Raw genomic sequence first — 23402 nt, 5'->3', positions numbered from 1 at the left:
CTAATATTAGGGAAATATACTGATGGGGGCAAGGACAGGTGTCCTCAATGACCAGGATGTATACATCTTCTTTGGGAACCCAATCAAATTCACTATTACTCAGCAGTGTTTCTACTGTCTGGATGTGTGATTAGGAAGAGCAAGTATTTTAGCTGAAGATAAGTTTATCTCTCTTCTCTTTAGAGACATGAAAAGAGATAAGTTCCCTGAGGGCAGGTATCATGACTGTGTGCTGTGTTTCCAAGGCTTACTGCACTGCCCGGCAGATAGTGCCAATAAATATTTGCGGTTAAATGAATGAATGGGCGAATGCAGCAATTTACTAATTATTGCAATAAACTATTCAGGAATAATGATGTCATTAGAAAATCATTAACTGACTGTATGCTTATGTTTCACAGATACAAAGACAGTCTGTGTTGACAGGACACACAGACATCGTGACTCATGTGAAGCTGTTGGTGAATGACATGGTGGTGGATTCAGTTGGTGGATATCTCTATTGGACCACTCTATACTCAGTTGAGAGCACCAGGCTAAATGGGGAAAATCCCCTTGTACTACAGGCAAAGCCTTGGTTTTCTGGGAAAAAGGTAATAAAATAAAAGTAATATCTGGGGGCCGGCCCGGTGGCACAGCTGTTAAGTGCGCACGTTCTGCTTCGGTGGCAGAGGGTTTGCTGGTTCGGATCCCGGGTGTATTCATGGCACTGCTTGGCACCCCATGCTGTGGTAGTTGTCCCACATATAAAGTAGAGGAAGACGGGCACGGATCTTAGCTCAGGGCCGGCCTTCCTCAGCAAAAAGAGGGGGATGGGCAGCAGTTAGCTCAGGGCTAATCTTCCTAAAAAAAGTAATAATAAAATAAAAGTAATATCTGATCATTTAATAATACTAGATAGTGCTATTGTATAGTTATGATAATACTCTTCTGCTTATTATGAGTAGTTATGGCAGAATCTGAAAGGAAATACTGTTACAGCAAGATCTTAGTATAAACAGAATTTCTCTAAGTCTTATTTGACTGTCATAATTGATTAAGTTAAAGTAGAATATGAAGATTTTAATAATTTGCTTGAATGGGCCTACACTTAAAAGTATTTTAATTTCTGACTGATTTTATATTCTTCAGGAATTTTATTGGATGTTTTAGGGCTTCTTTTTGGGTGGGGATTAGGTATTTCATTATTTTCAATCAATTTTGGGTACTGACCACTCTAAAAACTGTGTGACCCCTAAGCAAATTATTTGGCTTCTCTGTGTCTGTTTCCTTATCTGAAAAACGGGATTATGAACAATTGTTCCACTTCTTAGGGCTGTTGTGAATATTAAATGAAGTAATTTGTGGGAAGTTCTGGGCACATGGTAACTACTCATTTGTTAAGCGCTTATTATTGTAATTCAATCCGAAAAACATACCTGATACAGGAACATTTATGAAACAAATGTTACTTCTTCAACTTCTAGAAATAATACCGATTTTTCTTGATCCTGTTCAGCTACCCTCTAACTATCCACCTAGATTTCTGAATTTTGTTTTTTCTGATCATAATGGTAATATATGTCTATTGTAGGAAATTTAGAAATTACAGAAAAGGATGAAGAAGAAAGAAATCATTCATACTATTTCTACCTAGGATATGCCTTAAGCTTTTCATCCTTTTTTTTCTGTCTTTAGAGATAAGATATACATAATGCAGATATACCAGATCATTTGTAAACAAACAAATTATTGAGTCACTTGATGGTGAATTCCATAGAATATATGGGTAATAATAATTTTTGCACATAGTGATTATGATGCAGATATTTAAAACAAATAGAAATTTACATACCGTATTCAGAAATTAATCATTCTTGTCAAGTAATGAAAATCCCTTAATTCTGTTTTGGAACCACTTGAGTCTGAATATAAAGAAAGTATATTTTTTATGTCTCAAATACAGATGCTAAGGGAAAGCATTTTCATTTTGATAAAAGCATATTAAAGATAATATTATCTCAAGAGTAACTTCCTCTCCATCCCTGGGGTCTTTTTCAGTAATCTCCCTACTGCCCTGATCTGGTAGTTTGAGATGTTTCCACTCAGGAAGGTTCTGGAGTGGCCCTTGGGACTTTTCTGTACATGACTGAAGTTATTGGATTTCTCAGCATATTTGGGGAAATAAACCTTTCCTTAAATTCCCACTCCAAATCCTCTTACAGACTGGCAAGTGCTGTTGCTGCTTGTGCAAATCTGTGTTCTGGTGCCAGGGTTTGATGTCTTATCCATCTGCCTGCATTAATGCTAGTGGGTGTTTTGGAGGTAACACATTTTGCACTGAGCAAAGCTCTCCATCTTGCTATCATTCCTGTATATGTCGCTCACAGATTTATCATGAAGTCATAAGATACTTTGCAATCATAAGGCATGATAAACTACAGGCAGCCAATACTTTATAGAAAGACATGGTATTTGTGTGATGAAAAGAGAGAATGAAGTGAGAGATTCATCTAAAATGAAAAGACATTTTTTGTAACATCTGATGGGTCGGGCGTATAGTATATAGTACATTTTATCACAGGATTAAACTTCAAGGTTTTAGTTTAGATCAAAGAGATTATTTCCAAAGTATGGGTGTTACTGGACGTAGCAATGGTTACCAAAGATTTATGGAACACCCTCTGACTCTCTTTAAATATGGGCCCAAATAACTGATGCAAAGGAATGGAATAATGACCTTACACCTGTAATTAACTTGTAGTTTGAATAGTTGTATTCCCACAAAGGGAGGTGCAGAATCTCCTTTTTTAGGAGATAAAATAGAGTTACTCTGGAATTTAGAAAACTCTAGTGCATCTCATTATAAATAACCAAACATCTCATTATAAATTAACCTCATTTCACTTTCACTGAAAAAATAATCAACACATTTCTTTTAACCTGAAGCAAGGACATATTCAACTCCCAAAAGGCTCGGAATTGCTAGAATAGTTTTTTCACCTTTTGGGAAAGGAGTAGCTTGAGTTTTCTTGAAGACAGAAGGCTGTGTGTATATGGCAATTGAAGGTTCTCGTAGTCATGTGGCCCAAGATTCTTTCTTTGTAGCAGGTCTTGGGTAACGTGTCAACAGGCACTTTTAGTTCTTGGATACCTTATGGTATTCTCTTGACACGTTTCACTGGCTCATCGCTTTTATACGCTGCTGTATCTTGTAAAGATGTAGTAATCAACTTTAATGCTATATGACAGCTCTCAGCCTTTAGGTCTGCTATAGATAGACTCCACTACCCTGTGGGCAGACTCCTGGCAATCTTAGCTTATTTGAAAAATACCTATAAAGCCAAAGAAAGCAAAAAAGACCTCTTGGACTGTAACTTCTATCTCATGCACTCTATTGCATAAGAGGAGCAGTCTTTCCTCAGTCCTCACCTAGACAACTAGACACCAAATTAAGATATGGATTGTAACAAGAAGACAAAAAAAGAGTTGTCATAGGTGGTTTTCAGATGTCAGCTGGAAATAGGACCTCATATGCAAATGGCTCTATCCAATTACAACACAGGGTTTTTATCCATATGGGTCCTATGTTTTTTTAAATGTATCAGGATGTTTTTGGTTGTAATTAACAGAAAATACAATTCAAAATGGTTTAGACCATTGGTTTTCAAACTTGGTGGCATACTGGAATTATCTGGGGAATTTAAAAACATACTGGGCACTGGGTTCCATCCCTGGAGATCATAATTTAATAGGATGCAACCTGTAAATCAAGATTTTTTTTAAAAAAACTCCACAGCAATGTGGAGCAATGTTTGAGGAAAAGTGATTTAAACAACAATTAAATTCATTGGCTTATGTGGCTGAAGAGTGCAAAGTTATGGCTAGCTTTAAGCAAGGCTTGGCACAGTGCCTCAAAGTTTCTGATTCCGGAGAACCTGGAATGTGGTTGATAATTTATATTTGTAACAAATTCCCAGGTGATGCTGATGCTCCTGGTCTGAGAATCATACTTTGAAAACCACTGGAGCCAAGTGTATAAAAGTGAATAACAGATAGTTCCTGTCTTATGGGCATTTTTGGGAAACCAGTGCTTATATTCAAATTATATAGGCATATTCACATAATTTTTATATTCAGTGAAAGGCAAAAATCACTGAGTTTATTATTCCAAAGAGAATGTTAAAAAGAAATCTATAGGTTATTCACTAAGGTATCCTTCAAACATGTATGATTCATTTTCTTACCTTATTTTCTATTTAGGTAATTGCTCTAACTTTAGACCTCAGTGATGGGCTCTTGTATTGGTTGGTTCAAGACAGTCAGTGTATTCACCTGTACACAGCTGTTCTTCGGGGGCAGAGGTAAGTAACGTCCCTCAAAGGCAATTGATTGAGAATAAGAGAATGACTTGCCCCTTGGTTATAAATGATAATGCATGAGAAGTCATTCTTTCAATGAACATTTACTAATTATCCACCGTGTTGCAGGCATTGTGCTTGTGGGGAAAGATAGATTTGTAAAAAACAAGTTACAGAAGACTATGGTAAATACTGTGATGGGTATAGAGAGCGCAGTGGACATGCTGAGGAGGATGCTCCTCAAGAGCCCAGGAAATGGATGGTTTTTCTGCTTCTTAACAAAGTCGAGTGTACATTATGGAGTTAAGACAGAAACCATCCTATATGTCACACCTGAAAACTGAAGAGGAAGGGACCATATGATTTTTCTTCTTGATCTATGTCCTCAAACTAAGCCCCCTGACCTTCTCTTGTTGGCATCTCCACATGTTCCATATTAGCATTGTCAGAGATTTTTTTCTAGTATTTTTTCCTATACTTCTTTTTACACTTTTGCTTTTTAAAATTAGGCATAATATATGTAATATGAAATGCTCAGATCTTCAGTGTTCCATTATAACAGTTTTGATAAATGCTTTTAAGACAGATATATCCATCATCACAGAAATTTCCCTGTACCCCTTCCCAATCAATTCCCTCTGCCCCCGAAATATGTGCTTTTCGTGTCTGGCTTCTTTTTCTTGGCATAATATCTTTTGAGATTCAGTCATGTTGTTATGTGTATTAGTTTTACCCTTTTATTGCTGAGTAGTATTCCATTGCATGAATATGCCATAGTTTACTTATCCATTCTCCTCTTGATGGATTGCTTCCCAAATTTAGTTGCTATGAATAAATTGTATAAATATTTGTATACAAGGCTTTTTGTAAACATATTCTTGGATAAATACCTAGGCATGGAATTACTGGGTGGCGGGGGAGATATATGTTTAACTTAAGTAATTTCATTTTTTCATATATTTTACTTTTACCTGTGCTAAAAATCCATTTTTGTTATTATTTTTAGTGTAAATAGGCAATAGTTTTTAACTTTACAGCAGTAATTACATATCTCAAATTAAAATATAGGACATAAAATTGTTCGAGAATAATATTTAGAGGGAGAATTTAGAAATCATTTTATCTCATTGATAAGGAAACTGAGACCAGAGATGTGCATAAATTTGCCTGATGTCACATAGTTAATTAGAGAGATGGTCAGGAAAAGGTTAAAATAAAACAGAAGGTCATGCTCTAGGGCAGAGATTTCTAATATTGGGTTCTTGGACGCCCAGGGAGTTCATAGAGGGCTTCAGGATGTGTTTGAGTGCTCTGAAATAGAAGATCCATGCTCTTCATCAGGCGTTCAAGAGTCTAATCTTACAAAGGCCAGGAACCCCTGCTCTGTGAAGACAATGCCAAGATTACTTTTAGACTTAAAAATGCTTTTTTGTTGGTTCATGGAAAAACTCTTAATCAGAGAAACTATGAAACAGTATACACATTTGTATATAAACATATAATGCATATAAATACATACACAACAAATTTGATTAATCAATTATTTTATATCAACTACGGCAAGCAGCTCTGGCTCGTTTCCCACCTATGAACCGTAGAAAATGAATCGTTCCTTTGCCTGGAAATACGTGTATTGGCAATCTGATTGCCAAAAGAATCTGTCTATGAGATAAAGACAATGTTCAAAATGAGTGTCCTGAAGGATCATGGTCCGTTCTCAGTGTCTGTACATCCCAGAGGGCTGGCTTGCTGGAGTTCTTTGAGAGCCCAGATCCTTAAGTGTCCAGAGGATCAATATCATTGGATTGAGTAGGTGGAGGAAGGGCATTTCTCCTTTAAAAGTACATTTCCTCATCTCAAGGTTAATAATGTTTCCTTGTATGCAGTGCAGCAGCTCTTGGCAAGGTTACACAAAGGACAGGCACTTTTTGGCTCCTAGTAAGTCTTGCCTGTTTATCACATCAGCAAAAAAAAAAAAAAAAAAAAAAAGAAAATCTGTGCATAGAGTCAGGGATTCCAGAGCCATCTTGCAAGCAGAAAATTTTTCCTAATATGTAATCAAAATTCATTCTCCTACGTTTTAAATTTCTTGCCTTTGGTCTAGATCAGCACTGTTCAATACAAATACAATGTGAGCCACGTATGTAGAGGCTTTCTCTGACCAGACTGCATTAGGTCTCCTTGTTAAGGGACCCACGATACCTTTCCTTTTTTTATTTTTTGCTGAGGAAGATTTGCCCTGAGCTAACATCCATGCCAATCTTCCTTTATTTTTTAGTACGTGGGCTTCCAGTACAGGGTGGCTGCTAACAGAGTAGGGTAGGTCTGAGCCCAGGAACTGAACCCCGGCCGCCGAAGTGGAGCATGCCGAACTTAACCACCAGGTCACTGGGGCTGGTCCTCAACCTGTCTTTTTATGTGCCATTCACAGTGTAGTTATTTGCTCATTACCTGCCTTTTCTGTTAGGCTGTGTATTGTATGAGGGCAGAGATTGTATTTGTCTTATTTACCACTATATTCCTAGTGGCTAACACAGAACTAGGCACATAACATTATTTGAGTGAATGAATGAATAAATGAATGAATCCTCAGTAGAGTAACCTCAGCTGACCTCCATACATATCTCATGTTTCATGGAAGGGTTTACGTTTTTATGATTTTTTTGCTGAGCTTTGTTTTAAATCCAGCTGTACCTGTTGCTGAGGACTGAAGGGTCTGAAGTACTCACTTCCTGAAAATGAGGAGGTTGTGCTGAACCCCAGAAGTCAAGATTTTCGGGGCAGCCCAGGAGATTTTCACAGGAGAGGAGTCTTCAGCTGGAAATGAGAGGCAATCTAGGCTAGTGGTAACTAAGAGATATCCAGTCTCACCCTGCAGGGAAATCTTCTGTCCTCGGAATTCTGAAACCAACAATCAGCCCTGTGAGCAAGACTGCCGTGAGCACACTCACAGGACGTAGGATGCGGCAGGTCTGTGGTTGGCCCAGAGGGCCAGCCTTCTCAGGCCAAGTGCCTCCTGCGTGCTTCTTTCCACCTGGAATTTGGTTTTATATCTCTCACAAGGTTACTGGAAACTTCTAATGAGAAGTGGGAACAACAAAGTGTATAATTAGACAAGTGGGTGAAAGTCCAAAAGACAAACCAGATGCTGTTTACACAATTGAATAGGTATGAATAAATAGCGTTTTACTAGAAAAAGGGCTATGGGAATAGTACTAGCGAACATGCTTCTTTATCACGTTGACAACTCCCAGCTATGGTCCTCTGAGACAGTTTCAGTTTTTGCAAGGAGGTATTGTAAAATTCTGAAGACCTGTATTTATTTTGACTTTAAATGTCATTCTTTATACTCTTCTAAAGAGGGGAATGTCAACGCTTTAAAAAGATTTAGAGACATCATTAAAAATCAAGTCAAACCACCACTCCAAAATTCTGAGAATCACTGAGATAGTTTTTATTGAGTACTAGGCAACTGGAGTAATTTTAGAAACAACCAAAAAGATTTTTAAAGTAAAAATCATTGTAAAATTCCCCATCATTGAGGAAAAACTCTAAAAGCAATTTAAACAATAGTCTGTTTACTTGAATTCCCTGGTTTGAAAAGGACCGTTTTGACTAAGCTGTAGAAGTTGCTAAGTACCATTGAAGCAGCAGATGGTTGCGAATAGTGTAAAATGAAGGACCAAACAGACTGAAATAATGGATGGTAAGTAAATAAGAAGACTAGCCAAGAATAGGAGGGAGGCAAAAATCACAGGTGTTTATTAAAATCTGTGTAACACTCTTGCCATTGCAATATCACATTAATAAGAAAAGCCCTAGAAAATTTTCTTTAGGTGTACTTTAGGAAAAATGTAAAAAATCCACTTGAAATGGAACTAAGAATAATGACAATTATTGTTGCAAAGTGTTTCTTCTTTGTTTTCATGTCCGCAAACACATCCACTCACAAACACACGTTCTATTCCGTGCCTCAATGTACCAGTCTTCCTCCACTCCAGACACAAGCACTAATTGGTGTCGTGTTTTAACAGTGTTGGGAATCCCATCATCACAGAATTTGCAGCCTGGAGTACTTCCGAAATTTCCCAGAATGCACTGATGTACTACAGTGGCCGACTCTTCTGGATCAATGGCTTTAGGATCATCACAGCTCAGGAAATAGGTCAGAGAACTAGTGTCTCTGTTTTGGAACCAGCCAAATTTAATCAGTTCACAATTATTCAGACATCCCTCAAGCCTCTGCCAGGTACAAGATTTTATTCCTGCTTATCCTCTCTCCTCTGTACTTTCTATTAAATAAATGTTCAGGTTGGGATTTTTTCTTAAGAATTATGTTTTAAGAGGAATAAGGCTTTAGCAGTTTCTGTTGGTTTGCTTGCAGTCAGTTTACTCTTAACCCAAATTTATAGCCTGAAACACTCAGAACAAGATGATTTTCAGGATCTATTAGAGGAAAGGAAAATTTTATTTTCATACTAATTATTAGAATTTCTATTGATTTTCCATGTTTCCTATCATGATTGATAATCCTAAATTCTTTCTCTCTCTTTTCTTTCTTTTATTCCATAGGGAACTTTTCCTTTACCCCTAGGGTTATCCCAGATTCTGTTCAAGAGTCTTCCTTTAGGATTGAAGGAAATGCTTCAAGTTTCCAAATCCTGTGGAACGCTCCCCCCGCAGTGGATTGGGGAGTAATTTTCTACAGTGTGGAATTTAGTGCTCCTTCTAAGGTATGGCGTTGGTTCTAGTAACTTCTTCTCAAACAGACTGTACCACCCGCATCATTCCTGCCCACACTGATTTCTACTTTCTTCACTTAGCCAAGCCCATCTCCCTTGTTATTCTTGTAGTGTTTGGTTATTAAGATTATTCCTGAGAATCTTTGTTTACAGCCAGAATCTGTGGTTAATGTTAACAACTGAAATGTTAGATCCACTTTAGCTGGTCTAAGTGGAATAACATGGAACTTACCAATATTAGCACTTTTAAAATGGCAAGGTTTGACTTTACATGAACCCAAGTTTGGAGATTTTAGTTAATTAGGAATAAAAGATTGTATGATTCTCTCCCTAAGAAAATAATGTTTTGTGCTTATATTTTAGTTCCTGGCTAGTGAACAGCAGCCTTTGCCTGTATTCACTGTGGAAGGGCTGGAGCCCTATGCCTTATTTAATCTTTCTGTCACTCCTTATACCTACTGGGGAAAGGGCCCCAAAACATCTCTATCACTTCAAGCACCTGAAACAGGTACAGGGGTTGAAATCTCTAAAAAAATTACAAGACAGAATCTTGCTTTCCGTGATCTAAATGGATAATTAATAATTTTAAAAAATAAGTTTCAGTTTTATAGATGTTTTTAGATTCAATACCCTTTCAATGACTTTTTGGAAATTAGAATGACACAATTAAAATAAATCTGCGTAATTTATTCCAAAAGGATATTTCAAAGATTTCTTAAAGACTGTTTCACTTGATTGTAATGGCAGATAAGAGGCAGAATCCCTGTTTCAGGGAATTTGTGAAATGCTCCATCAGGGAAAATGGGCATTTAAAAGCAGAGAGAGTTTTGTGAAAGGCAGGCTTCTCTAGAAATGTTCTCACATATGGTAACTTAGAATCTTCTGTAGGTGAATAACTGATGTCTAAATTCAATGTATTTCTTTGGAATATATTTTTTAAAGGATACTAACCATATCTTTACATGTGTATGTTACTTTAAAGTGTATAAAGCACATTTATATGTATCACTTCTTTATTAAACATTTATTACACACCTAGCATTGTGTCAGAAACATCATTTCATTTGATCCTCACACAGCTCTGAGATAGGCAGGACAGGTGTCATTATCTGAATTATGCAAATGAGAAATCAGAAGCCCAGTGGTTGCCCAACATAAAATAACTGGTAAGTGGCAGGGCTGGGGCTTCATCTGGACTTTTCACTATAGTTTTACCAAATCTCCATTCAGTCATTTTTGCAACGGTTGGCAAATGAGAGTATCATACTGCTTTAATTTATATAAACTTCCTAGCACAGGACCTGGCAGGCGGTAAGAGCTCAATAAACATAGACATCCATTCACCATTGCATTTTTTTTTACTGTTAAGATTCTTTCATCAATATTTATCCATAAGTCTCATAACAGGAACATAGTGGAGCCTGGGAAGGTTCTGGAGCAGTTAGCATTTGGATCCAGGTATGCTCTCTTTGAGATTGTCTTGGGATGTCAGCTTTGGTTGGATTCTTCTGTGGAAATGGACTTGACTGCATCCATCAGGGGATGAGCTGGGAATTAGGCTCACCAGCACTCTGCTGGATGTTGAGGGCAATAAGGAAGAATGATAAGATTTGCCCCTTGCCTTAAGGAAATTTACAACATAGTCAGGAAATTATTCAAACTGACAAATATTTATTAAGCACTTACTGTGTGCCAGTCCTATACTAGATCTGGGGGGATTTAACAAGGAATAAGAAAAAGTGCTTTCTCTGATGGAGCTCATAAAACAGTAGAGAGATAAATGCATATGCTGCTAATGATAATAGAAATAAGACAGTGAGAACTGAGTAGCAATGACATATAGTGAATAGACAAGACTATGAAATCTTCACCTGTATCAAGCTTCTCAGCATTCTTAGGAGAAGGTGATGCAAGAGACTAGTATGGCCAGGGAAGGCCTTTGGGGAGTGGAAACTTTAACTGGGCTTTGAGAGATAAGGCAAGAAGAGGCACCCTATGTGAGTACGTGTAAGAAGGCCTGGAGATTGGATAACTTCGATAATGATGTGAGTGTTGAACATTAAGAAGCAATGTGATTGGAGTGTGGGAGTGGGAACAGACCATGTGGAGGAATCCTAAGAAAGATGAGGGACATCTTGGATGGAATGACTTGGAAATCAGGCAGAGGAATTTCTTTTGATTAAGAAAGAGAGAAATTAATTAAAGAACTAAGAGGGACTAAATTGCTTGATTTGGCTCTAGAATAAATGGCAACTCCCAAACTGTACTCTTGGGGGTGCTTCTTCCCTCCTTGGGGGAGTTCAAAGTGAGAGGAGCTTCATCCCTGATATACTCTATTTTACACGCTGAACTGGCTAGAGGCTGGGCAGAGTTATTGCCTTCCTTCCTGGTGACTCAGTCAGGAGGAGAGTAAATACTGTATTTTACAAGGAGAACCAGCCACCTTCCACCTATACAGGGCACAGACAAGAAAGACGTGCCTAGGTGAGGGTAAGAGGGATTTGGGCTGGAGAAAAGGAAGATGTGCTCAAATGTCAGGATAGGTTCCTGAAGAAATCTATGGAATATTCTCTCCTGAAGATCTTTAAGAATATGATAGACATACCTCAACTGCCTGGAATCTTTATGACTAAGTTGCTCCAGACCCCCATCATGAGTGGTAAAAGTCAACCTTTTGTTCTTTTCTGCCCTATCTGTGTCTCTGCTTTTCAGTTCCATCAGCACCAGAGAATCCCAGAATATTTATATTGCCAAGTGGAAAATACCATGACAAGAATGAAGTTGTGGTAGAATTTAGGTGGAATAAGCCTAAGCATGAAAATGGTGCGTTAACAGGATTTGAAATTTTCTATCAAATATCCAACCAAAGTGATGAAAACAAAACATTTGAAGACTGGATTTCTGTCAATGTCACTCCTTCAGTGATGTCTTTTCAACTTGAGGCCATGAGTCCTGGGTACACTGTTGCCTTCCAGGTACGAGAGTGAAAACGAGGATACGGGTGTCTTTTTTTTTTTTTTTTTTGAGGAAGATTAGCCCTGAGCTAACTGCTGCCAATCCACCTCTTTTTGCTGAGGAAGACTGGCCCTGAGCTAACATTCATGCCCATCTTCCTCTACTTTCTATGTGGGACGCCTACCACAGCATGGCTTGCCAAGCGGTGCCATGTCTGCACCTGGGATCCGAACTGGCGAACCCCAGACCGCCAAAGAGGAATGCCCGCACTTAACCACTGTGCCACCGGGCCGACCCATAGAAGGGTCTTAATAGTGCAAATAGAAGGTTGATTAAAGAAGTTGGTTAAGAATTCTGCCACTCTGTCAATAGTTTGAGGTACAGTGTGATCTTAGAGGTCAAGTGGGCAGCAAAGGTATAGAGCGGAGAGGGGACAACTCGGGTAAAGGACACCTTGACAACTTTCTTACTTTCAGATTCAGAACAAATTATTATTTTTTGACTCGATCACTATAGGCCATGTACCATGGTAGGTTCTTTTATAGTCTTTATTTGATCTCATTTGATCCTCACACTGTCTATGAAGGAAAAGCCATGTCCCTGGGTGTATCAGTGAATAACTCAAGCTGCATGGCTAGGAAGCAGTGTGTTGTAGTCCAGCTTCTGGAGTCCTTTCTATCGTATCACATCACTGCTGTGAATCATCTAAATGCCCCGACTCAGAGCTACCAATGGAAGTAAAAACTGAGGGTCTGGGTAGCTGACATCGAACAGTTATCACCTAGCTTCTGATAGAGGAGAAAGTCAGAGAGAATAGGAATCAAGAAAAAAAAACTACTCCCACCTCATTTTGGCATTTTAAATTTAATATGAAATAGCTTTCCTTTTACGATAGACGGCTCAATAATTTTCATATCCTCATTAAATACCAGGTTGGTGACAATGTTGTACATATTTAGAGTTATTTTCCATTTCTTTTGAGGGAACACAATATTTTGGAGAGTGGTTTTAGAGGTCTGAGTTTCCTAGGATCTGTTTTCTTTTTGTTAAATTCTAATTTAATAATTATTTTAATAATATATTAGGTCTACATATACTAATCAAAATAGTTGTACATCAAAGTTAAAGATGATACACATTCCTATTTGTTAAGAATTATGTGAGTTCCAGTTAAATCCACGTTCTGGTTAAGTGTATCTGTCTATATGTATATATAGTTTCAAATCCCAGCTGCCACAGAACTGTGCAAAATGATATGCATGGATGTGCATGAGTTTTACTTAACATGGTCCTGTGCAAAAGAGAAGACTGCTTGATATATATATATGTAATATATATATACACACACACACACCATACACAGATAGTAATATATAGAATATAGTCAAATGTATTTACTACTAGAAGTACAATAGAAGTAATCCAATATTTTGTTGATTGAAAGAGCACTTAAGAATCTATCTTTCAAGACCATCATTATGGGTGTCAATTTTCTTTATAGATCATTGTACGTATACAAGGGTTGGAAATGGAAATGATTTATTACATAATAAAAGACATAATAAAAATTGTTTTTTAAAAAAACTTTGTCGGGGCGGGCTCCATGGCCGAGTGGTTAAGTTTGCGCGCTCCGCTGCGGTGGCCCAGGGTTGGGATCCTGGGCACGGACATGGCACTGCTCATCAGGCCACGTTGAGGCAGCGTCCCACATCCTACAACTGGAAGGAGTGCAACTAAGATATACAGCTATGTACGGGGGGGTTTGGGGAGATAAAGCAGAAAAAAAAAAAAGATTGGCAACAGTTGCTAGCCCAGGTGCCAATCTTTAAAAAAAAAAAAACAAAACTTTGTTGTTAGGATGCAGCATGGCACAGTGAGAAGAAAAGTATACAGACCTCAGAAGACTTGGTTCATATGTCAGTTTCTACATGTGTCTTGTAGATAAATTACTTACCTTAATTATCATCCTTGTCCAGTTTCTACTTTTAGTAGTTGTGAGCATCAAAAGAGCCAGTGCATGTAAAAGTGGTTTGAAACGTACAATTCATTTTCAAATATAAGGTTTAATCATTATTTTCTTTTCAGAAATCTTTTAAAAAAGCATGTAAATTTATGCGAAGCGTCTAGTTGTTGAACTCATGATTAAGTGAAAGTTTACCATAATTTGTATAGTTTTATTTCTGTTAATTATTGTATATAACTTAATTTTGGAAATAGCTGAAGAATTTTTTTAGAAATTAAAATTTTTTGCCATAGAGAAGTGTGCCATTTCTTTGTCTTTTCTAGACAGGAAGACTCACCAACATGAGTATGGGGCAATATTTTTCCTCTTAGTGAATTATTGCTATATACTTAGATGTAAATAACTATTTGAAACTATTAGTGGTATGTCTCAAGAGTGTGAAATGAAATAATAGTTTGTCTCAGAACTTAATTATTGCCACTGAGGACATTGTTGAATGCAACTTTTTGGTATTCTCTTCTTTCTTTAGGTTCGGGTCTTCACATCTAAAGGACCAGGACCATTTTCTGACATAGTAAAGTCCAAAACATCAGGTATCTGTTATCTAAAATCTGTACAAAGAACAATTAGTGTTTTAAAGTCATTTTTGATCCTTCATATTCTCAGGCATATGAATGCTGTCTCTGAGCTGAAGTTAAAGTCAAATAAAACAATCAATTTTTATCATCACCAAACATGCTTAAACAAAGCTAGGCTTAGAAAGCCTCAGCAGTTTTGATTGAGGCTGGTGTATCAGATGAACCCAAAGGAGACTCGTGGATTTCAAAAAGGCCTGATATTGAATCAAACGATTTTGGTAAGCTAAAGTTATTTTTCTCATACATATTATCTACTTATTTTTTGTTTTCAGAAATCAACCCATTTCCATACCTTATAATTCTTTTTGGAAACAAGATAGTTTTGTCAGATATGGATCAAAATCAAGATGTGTGGAAGTTTTCGGCAGAAAGAGACATCAGTGCCATGGGCTACACAGCTGATGATGCGATGGGGTATTATGCTCAAGGAGACTCGCTCTTCCTTCTAAACATGCACAATCTGTCCACCTCTGAGGTATTTCACTATGTAATTCTTTTGGAAGAGAGGAAGTAAAGTATTTGCATGTTATACCACCCTGTAATTAAAATGACTGGCCAGTGGTTGAGCCATTAAGATTAGAATGGTTGAAAAGGGTAGATGTGTGATTATTTAGTCACAAATGAATACAAATTAGATTTTGGGCAAATGTCATTCAGGATTAATTTAACAGTTCTTAGGTTTAGGGCATTGTGTTAGTTCCTGGAATATAGATTAAAAAAATCGCAGTCCTTGAACAAACTCAGCCCAGTATGAGTCTAACACTAGGGGGACAGTATTGCATAGTGATTAAGAGGGTGAGCTTTGGAATCTGTCAATCTAGAATTTAATTCTGGCTCCACTGCTTACTGTATTTGTGCCCATTGGCAAGTTATTTAACCTCTATGGTTACATAGTACTTTATCGTAGGATTCTTGTGAAGATTCAATGAGATAATCCACGTAGGGCACTTAGCACAATGCCTGGCATGTGGTAGGCATTCACTGAATGTTAGCTAGTAGAGAAGACAGACAGAAGAGAGGATAAATGCTATCTATGCTGAGGGCAGGATGTGGTGCGACACAGAGAATGGATGCTCAATCGGGTTGAGCGGTGGCGGTGGGGGTAGGGAAAAACATCTTGGGTACAAAGAAGATGAGCCAGGTGAAGGTGGGGGAAAGTTGAGGGAGTAGGAGGTGCAGAGGCAGACAAACAAGAGAGCCAAAGCGTGTTCAGGGAGCTATAAATAGAGGGAGCTTGGAAGGGAGATGGGAGCGAGGGTGGAGGAAAGGCAGGTGGCAAAACTGGAGAGGTAGGCAGGAGCCTGAATATAATGGGCCTCCTTCACTGTGTGAAGCAGTCGAAGGAGTTGAATGTCAGTCTTGAAGCCAACATCAAGCCATTAAAGAAATTTAATGGGTCATTAACACTATCAAGTTGTGTTTTAGAAAGACCTGTCTATTAGCAGTGTGAATGATGATTGAGAGAAGGTTAAGTCTGAAACAATTAAAAGACTATCACAGAAATCCAGACAGGAAATGTTGGGGCAGGGTGGGGGGTGGGGAATGAGAGGCAGTGAGGTGAAAAAAAGAGAGGATAAATTGGGAGATACTGAAAATGGGACTAATTTACTAAGGGTAGTAATGGGAGGAAGAAGTCAAGGATGAACCACATTTGTCAGGATTCCTCCTTGGGTGAGTGTTGGAAATTCATAAAAATAGAAAATGCAAGAGAGAAAGGGGTTTGGGGGGTAGGTTGATGAGTTCTGTTTTCTGGGATCACTCATATGGAGACGTCCAGTAGGCAGTTTGATATTTCAGTTAGTAACTCAATGAGGGATCCTCCTTGAAGATGCGGATTTGTAGCACTGATCTATGGGTTATAGTTGAAGCCATGGTAGTTGAAATTAACCAGGGAAAATACTCAATGTGAGAAGAGGACCAAAGTTACAGTGGCACACAATCCAGAGTTGTTAAGGTTTTGGATTACAAAAGACAACTGCAGTAAATAAGTAATATGAGTGATTACAGAAAATTCCTCAAACTTGAAAAAAATGACCACTATCTTCTTGGCTGTGTTTTCTACCTATTGTTAAGATTTTCCGAGATGCACTGGTTTTTGATATCACAATTATCACAATTGACTGGATTTCAAGGCATCTCTACTTTGTGCTGAAAGAATCACAAAATGGAATGCAAATATTTGATGTTGATCTTGAACACAAGGTGAAATATCCCAGGAAGCTGAAAATTTGCAAAGGAAATTCAACAATAATCTCTTTTTCTGTATATCCTTTTTTAAGGTATGTTAAGAGTGAGTATCTGTTTCTATTGTGATGAAATAGACATAGATATATTTAATGTGATATCTTTGCCTTATTAAAAGTCAATGATGGGAAAATAAGTGCTTAGAGTTCTTGACTCATTATATTAACTTATAGTAAGTAATTCTACATATAAATTATGAGCCCACAACCACAAATATGTAAACTTAATCCATACTGACAATTTCACTAACCTAAAATTAGATTAATTACCAGCAGGAAGCCAAAGCAGGTTTTTATATTAGTGAATTCAATAATATTCTCAGTTGGTAAGGACAAGAAGGGAATTGAGATAGTGGCAGATAATGAGAAGGATAGATGGCAGCATGTCTTGTATAGAAAAAGCTATTCTGGGCTCATTCATCTTTAACTAATGTCCTTATAAGATGAGTTTTAAGGCCTCCATTCAGCAACTGAATAGCAGTTTCTCAGGCTGGAAAGATATATTTTGTTTGTGCCATAAGCATATTTATAGTTTATTTTGAAACTAGATTGTTAACTAGTATTAAGAAGCAGAGGGCCAGGCCTGATGGCCTAGTGGTTAAAGATCAGTGTGCTCCACTTTGGCAGCCCAGGTTTGGTTCCCAGGCACAGAACCATACCATTTGTCTGTCAGTAGCCATGCTGTGCAGTGGCTCACATACAAGAACTAGAAGGACTTACAACCAGAATATATACTGGGACTTTGAGGATGGGAAAAAAAGAGGAAATTTGCAACAGATATTAGCTCACAGTGAATCTTTCCTAGAGAGGAGGGGAATGGAGATGGGTGTTGATGGAAATTATGCAAATATATTTCATATTTACAGCCATTAATAAGCCATTTGATACAGCACCTAAGGTGATTATAGTCCAAGGCTTTAGTTGTAAACACATTTATTGAGAAATCATTGGAAAATGCTACAAACACGACTTTGTGTGACATCCTGCATCTCAAAACAGGGTTATTGGACACTAGGACATGTTCTCTCCAAATGCTGCATTTGCCTCTCCAATCATTAGGAATGATTGATCTTCATTAGAAACTAATATTTGCAATGATATGTTTTACTCAAGTTGGAGAGTCTCTTCTTCCCCCTATAGTCGCCTGTATTGGACAGAAGTTTCTGATTTTGGCTCTCAGATGTTCTACTACAGTATTATCAACCAGACCTTCCACCGCATTCTGCAACCCGTAGCCACAAACCATCCAGATGAGAGGGGCCAATGTTCTTGCAATGTGACTGAATTTGAATTAAGTGGAGCAATGACTATTGATACCTCTGACCTAAAGAATCCACAGATATATTTTGTCAAAGGGCAAGAGATCTGGGCCATGGATCTGGAAGGATGTCAGTGTTGGCAAGTTATCGTGATGCCTGCTCTGCTGGGTAAGACACCCATGTGTGTATGTACATCTTCATTAGTAATGGCAGCTCTTCCTGTCCCATTAAAAAGGGCTTACATTCCACATTTGCTCAGAAGAATACATGCTTGGTATTTGCTTTGGACCACACCAAATGTTCTTATAGAATTCAAGTCAAGTTGTTTCCAGGCAAATTGTATCTAGGCATGCATGTAATTTTCTGGATCTGTGGGGTTTTTTTTGGTGGTTCTTGTTATTTTAAAATTAACAGTAGAGCTACAATTGATTGAGCTTAACTATATATTCTAAGCGTGCTACTAAATGCCGTATCTCATTTAATTGTCAAAACACCTTGATGAAGTAGAAAATAGTAACCTCATTTTACAGATGAAGAAACTGAGGCTGAGAGAGGTAAGGTAACTTGTTCAAAAAGCCACAATTAGTTAGTAGAGGAACTGGGGTTTGAAACTGGGCCTAATTAGAGCATCCACAATCTTTCTATGATCCCATTGACTCCACATTCAGTGTGAGCAGGTCAGTACTTGACAGGTCTAGCTGTTGAAATTCACATGCTTGTAGAAGAGGAAATATTCGAAAGTCTAAAGTGATTTGGAAGTCTTCTAATTAGGAGTAATTGTAGCAGAAAAAAATACTCTCTAAATACCCCCATAGATTCTCAAGAGTCTACTTCTCACTGTCCACTATAGTAATCGCTAGTCACACGTGGTGATTTAAGTCTAAATTAATTAAAATTAAGTAAAATTAAAAATTTAATTCCACAGTCACAATAGTCACATGCCAAGTGCTCAAAAACCCTAAGTGGCTAATGATTACTGTACTGGGCAGCATTGATATAAAACATTTCCATCATCAAAAGTGCTATTGGGCATTGCTGGTTTATATAGTGAAGTTTTGAAATTGCAAATATGTGTGTGTGTGTTATAACTCCATACATGGTTTTGTTGAAATGTCACCCAGAGCCTTTTAGAAACAAAGCCAATATACTTTCAATGGGCTTAAGAGTAGAGATAACGTTTTGAACTTCTCTTATCATGAAAATTACGTGTTTCTGTTGAATCCATGACAAAGACTCTTTCCTTAATAAATTTTAGTTAGGCTCCTCTGAGCCGTTTTCTCAACCAGGCCTCGACCTTGGCCTTCTGTGTCCATCCTTGCTGAGTCCAGTTTTAGCAAGAATCCTGCTAACTCAGTTTAGAGAGAATCCCCCACCCTTGGTATCTGATCAAGCTCCTTGTCTCCCACCCTTGATGTTGTCTGCCTTTAGCAAAAATCCTATTAGGCCAGTTTCACAAGAATCTCCCTACTGCTGAGATCTCCTCTTAGTAGTTTTCTATTCACTAACCTCCTCACACTGCTTGTTGGCTGTAAATACCCAGCTGTGTTTGTTGTGTTTGGAGTTGAGCACATCTCTCTCTTCCATTGTAACAGTCTTGAGCAAAGTCTTCCCTACCATTTAAACAAGCGTCAGAAAATTTTTCTTGAACATTTAGAAGAATTTTCTTGAACATTTATTAACAATGAAGAATTTAAAGAATTTCTTTAATTCTTCTTGCGTCTGATACACAAGAATTATCTAATGGGTCATTATCTTATGGGTCCATATAGAACTGGTCAGTCTTTCATGAATCCATGATTGAAATCCATAATCCTAAAATTAGAATGACTTTATAGATCATTTAGCTGACATGATACTGGAAGAAATTCCCTCTATGAAAACAGCCTTGCTTGAACATCTGTTTATAAAAAATTTACCACTTTATAAGGAAGTCTGTTTAATTTTTTTGGACAATCCTATTTTTTAAAAATATTTGCTTTTTTTTTTTTTGAGATTGGCACCTGAGCTAACATCTGTTGCCAATCTTTTCTTCTTCTTCTTCTTCTTCTTCTTCCCAAAGACCCCCAGTACATAGTTGTGTATTCCAGCTCTAGGTCCCTCTAGCTGTGGCATGTGAGACGCCATCTCAGCATGGCCTGATGAGTGGTGCCATGTCTACGCCCAGGATCCGAACTGGTGAAACCCTGGGCCACCAAAGCGGAGCCCACGAACTTGGCCACGGGGCAGGCCCCTGGACAATCCTAAATGTTAGATTTTTTTCTTATATTTAGCCAAAGTTTTTCCCCCATTCCTCCCACTTATTGGTCTGATTTCTGACCTCTAAATTTACAAAGAATAAATCAATCACTTTCCACATGATACCACACAACTATGTCGAGACAGCTGTCATAGTCCGTTCTAAGCAGTCCCTTTAAAGGAAAAATTCAAGTATCTGTAACTACTCCTCAGGTGATGTGGCTTCTAGATCTTTCTTTGCCAGAGTCACCCTCCTGTCGTTTCACTCCATCTGCTTAATAGCCTCTTAAATGTCGCCCCCATAATGACTCACCGTATTCTCAGGTGTTCTGGTCAGTGCAGTGGGCCTCTGACTTCCTCGGTCTTCTTTTCCTGCAGCTAAAAGAGGCATCAAGTCTTTGTCTGCCTGCCTTGAGAAATTTATACTCTTTTTCATGTTAACTATTATTAAGCCAGATTTCTTTCGTTTGTTCATTTCTAGAGTTGATCTTAAACTTGAATTTAGGATGTTACATTTGTGCCTAGTAAATTTCAATCCATTCCCTGACTGTTGTGATATTTTTGAATTTTAAGTCTGTAATTGAACCTACTAGTGACAGAAAGAATCATGGTATTATCTTCAATTTTGATAAATATGTTTACTGTGCATTCACTACAAATCACCGATAAAAATATTGAGCAAGGCTCTGAGCCCTGTGCCCACCATCTGCTCCCTCCCTTCAGGTAGAATCCTTTGACATGGGGTCACACAGGTAAGTCGTAAATCCTAGCTCTGCCCTTTACAAACTGTGTGACCTTGAGGAGATTATTTAACTCTCCAAGCCTTAGTTTCTACTTCTACAAAATGAGGCTAATAGCCATGATATTTGCCTCATTGGCTTGATATGGAGCTAAAATGAGAACATATCTGTCAAATCCTTAGCCTAATGACATAAAATACAAGTGTTACTTTTTCATATTGAAATAATGGGAAGATTCAAAATTTAGCAGAAATGATACAGAAAAAGGATTTCATATGTTGTTTAGAACAGAAAACATAAGATACATATTTTGTTATGCTCTTTATTTTATGTTTTTAATCAATAGGACAAATGTTTGTTAGCTTAACTGTGGATGGAGAGTTTATATACTGGATTGCCACAGCGAAGGACAGTACGCAGATTTATCAAGCAAAGAAAAGCAATGGGGCCATCCTCTCCCGGGGGCAGGCCCTAAGGAGTAAGCATATCCTGGCTTACAGTTCAGTTCTGCAGCCTTTTCCAGGTAATAAAGTCACGTTGTTAATCAGTTTGTTCTCCCAGTTTAGGGTCAGAAAAGTCTCATAGTGTATGCTTCTCTGGCGCTGTCCTTCCGACTCCTTTGTTGTGCTCTCTGCATTGTTCCAAACTGTCAAGATTTGGTGCATAGTGCCGTTGCCGATTGCCCTCCATCAGAAGTTCTCTCTGTGTGTATCCACGGCTCAAGCTGTGGTAGGCAGCATTAGACATGGAAACTTTTGTCCTGTCAGTCTCTCTGCCTGTCCTCTTTCTCTTCCCAGTCTCATAAGTTCTCTTCTTTCTGTCTTTTTTCTCCTGTGACCATATTTTAAACCTCCCAGTGGTATCAAAAAGCATTGCATAAAACTTCAGGCCTTTTTCAAGGTAAGCTGGCCTATTTCTTGTATGTCAGCCATTTAATGTGAACGTTTGTGCTACCATTTTTATTAAGTTCCTGTCTTTTTAAAAAATGTGTCACTCATAAAGTTTTTTAGTGTTGTGCCCCTAACTCTGTTTTCCCCATAAGCTCTGTGGATTTTATTGAGCTTAAGGCAATGACTTTTAGGAATGCCTGTATCACTTCATGGCAGAACTGACAAGATATTTTCTACTGAGAGTCACAATAAAAAGAGTTTGGAATCTAAAACCCAATCAACCAAAACCAAAAACAGCATTACACAGCCTCATGGGTGACATTCAAACCTCAAGTTGTTTCCGAGTTTTTTCTCAAGCTCTCTCTGACACTAAGATGACAATGTCATTCTAAATTAAGTGTAATTCCCTCTTAGAGATAGAAATGAATGAAACAAACCCTCTTTGCTTAGATATATTCAATTACAAAAATATGTAAATCATACAATATGAAAAAATTGCAGAATTTTTAACTAAACTGAGTGCATATTTTGATAAAATAATTTATTTCCTACTTTGAGAAATTTAAGAGATTTAAAAAGTCCATATCTGTTTGAAAGTAAACACACACACACATCCTAAAAGTAGCATGAGTTTCCATAATTGAAATTCATTTAAAAATGTAATTGATATAATGCTCTCATTACTTTCTTCAAATTAAAAAAAGGGCCAACTTATTTTGCTTCTGTCTAGGTACATTAAGGGTGCTTTAGCTCCATCTGCTGGAAGTTCTAAGCAATTACCAGTTACCTTGCTCCCTTTTTCTGAGGCTGAAGAGTGTTTGCAACAGTTCAATGTATCTTATCTTCAATATATCTTCAATATATACTTATAAGTTAAATGAAAATAAAGATGATATTACCCTCGATGTCAAATAAATATGCTGTTCCTCTCATACATATATGTGTATATATTTAATCTTTTTTTCTTATTATTTTAGATAGAGCATTTCTGTCTCTAGCTTCTGATATTGCAGAGCCAACTATACTTAACGCCACTAATACCAGCCTCACAATCAGATTACCGCCCGCCAGGACAAACCTCACAGAGTATGCCATCACCAGCCCTACTCCAACATACCTGGTTTATTACAAAGAGGTGAATGGCAGGGAAAACAGCTCGGAACTGAAATATAGAATGCTGGTAAGATTGGAGCTGGTGATCTTTGTCTTTTCATAAGATGCTCTCTTTTGATATAAAATTCTCAGTCACAGTAAAATATTATCGATATTATGTTCTGAAATGTGCTATTATGCAACTTTTTACAGCTGACTCATCAAAACGTATTGTGTTCTAGTCTTTTTTGTCTAGGAGTAAGTTAAGCCTCAAGGAAGTATATTAACTCCAACCAGTTGGCAGA

The 23402-nt window shown here is 37.7% G+C and overlaps 1 protein-coding gene across 4 annotated transcripts in view; it reads left to right on the top strand.

The window, feature by feature from the left end:
- The window catches only part of ROS1 (ROS proto-oncogene 1, receptor tyrosine kinase), a 105548-nt gene that overhangs the window by 36743 nt on the left and 45403 nt on the right, over positions 1 to 23402 (top strand). For all 4 annotated transcript variants that reach the window (XM_014734715.3, XM_070223686.1, XM_023650973.2 and 1 more), the window contains 12 exons: positions 402 to 593; positions 4243 to 4343; positions 8375 to 8589; positions 8913 to 9073; positions 9446 to 9590; positions 11795 to 12057; positions 14530 to 14593; positions 14911 to 15113; positions 16712 to 16917; positions 18022 to 18308; positions 21462 to 21638; positions 22983 to 23185. In XM_014734715.3, the coding sequence (XP_014590201.2) occupies positions 402 to 593; positions 4243 to 4343; positions 8375 to 8589; positions 8913 to 9073; positions 9446 to 9590; positions 11795 to 12057; positions 14530 to 14593; positions 14911 to 15113; positions 16712 to 16917; positions 18022 to 18308; positions 21462 to 21638; positions 22983 to 23185 (2217 nt within the window). The remainder of the gene's footprint in view (positions 1 to 401; positions 594 to 4242; positions 4344 to 8374; positions 8590 to 8912; positions 9074 to 9445; positions 9591 to 11794; positions 12058 to 14529; positions 14594 to 14910; positions 15114 to 16711; positions 16918 to 18021; positions 18309 to 21461; positions 21639 to 22982; positions 23186 to 23402) is intronic.

This window comes from Equus caballus, chromosome 10 (assembly GCF_041296265.1).
Source record: "Equus caballus isolate H_3958 breed thoroughbred chromosome 10, TB-T2T, whole genome shotgun sequence".
Lineage (NCBI taxonomy): Eukaryota > Metazoa > Chordata > Mammalia > Perissodactyla > Equidae > Equus > Equus caballus.
This window is presented reverse-complemented; position numbering and strand designations above follow the sequence as displayed.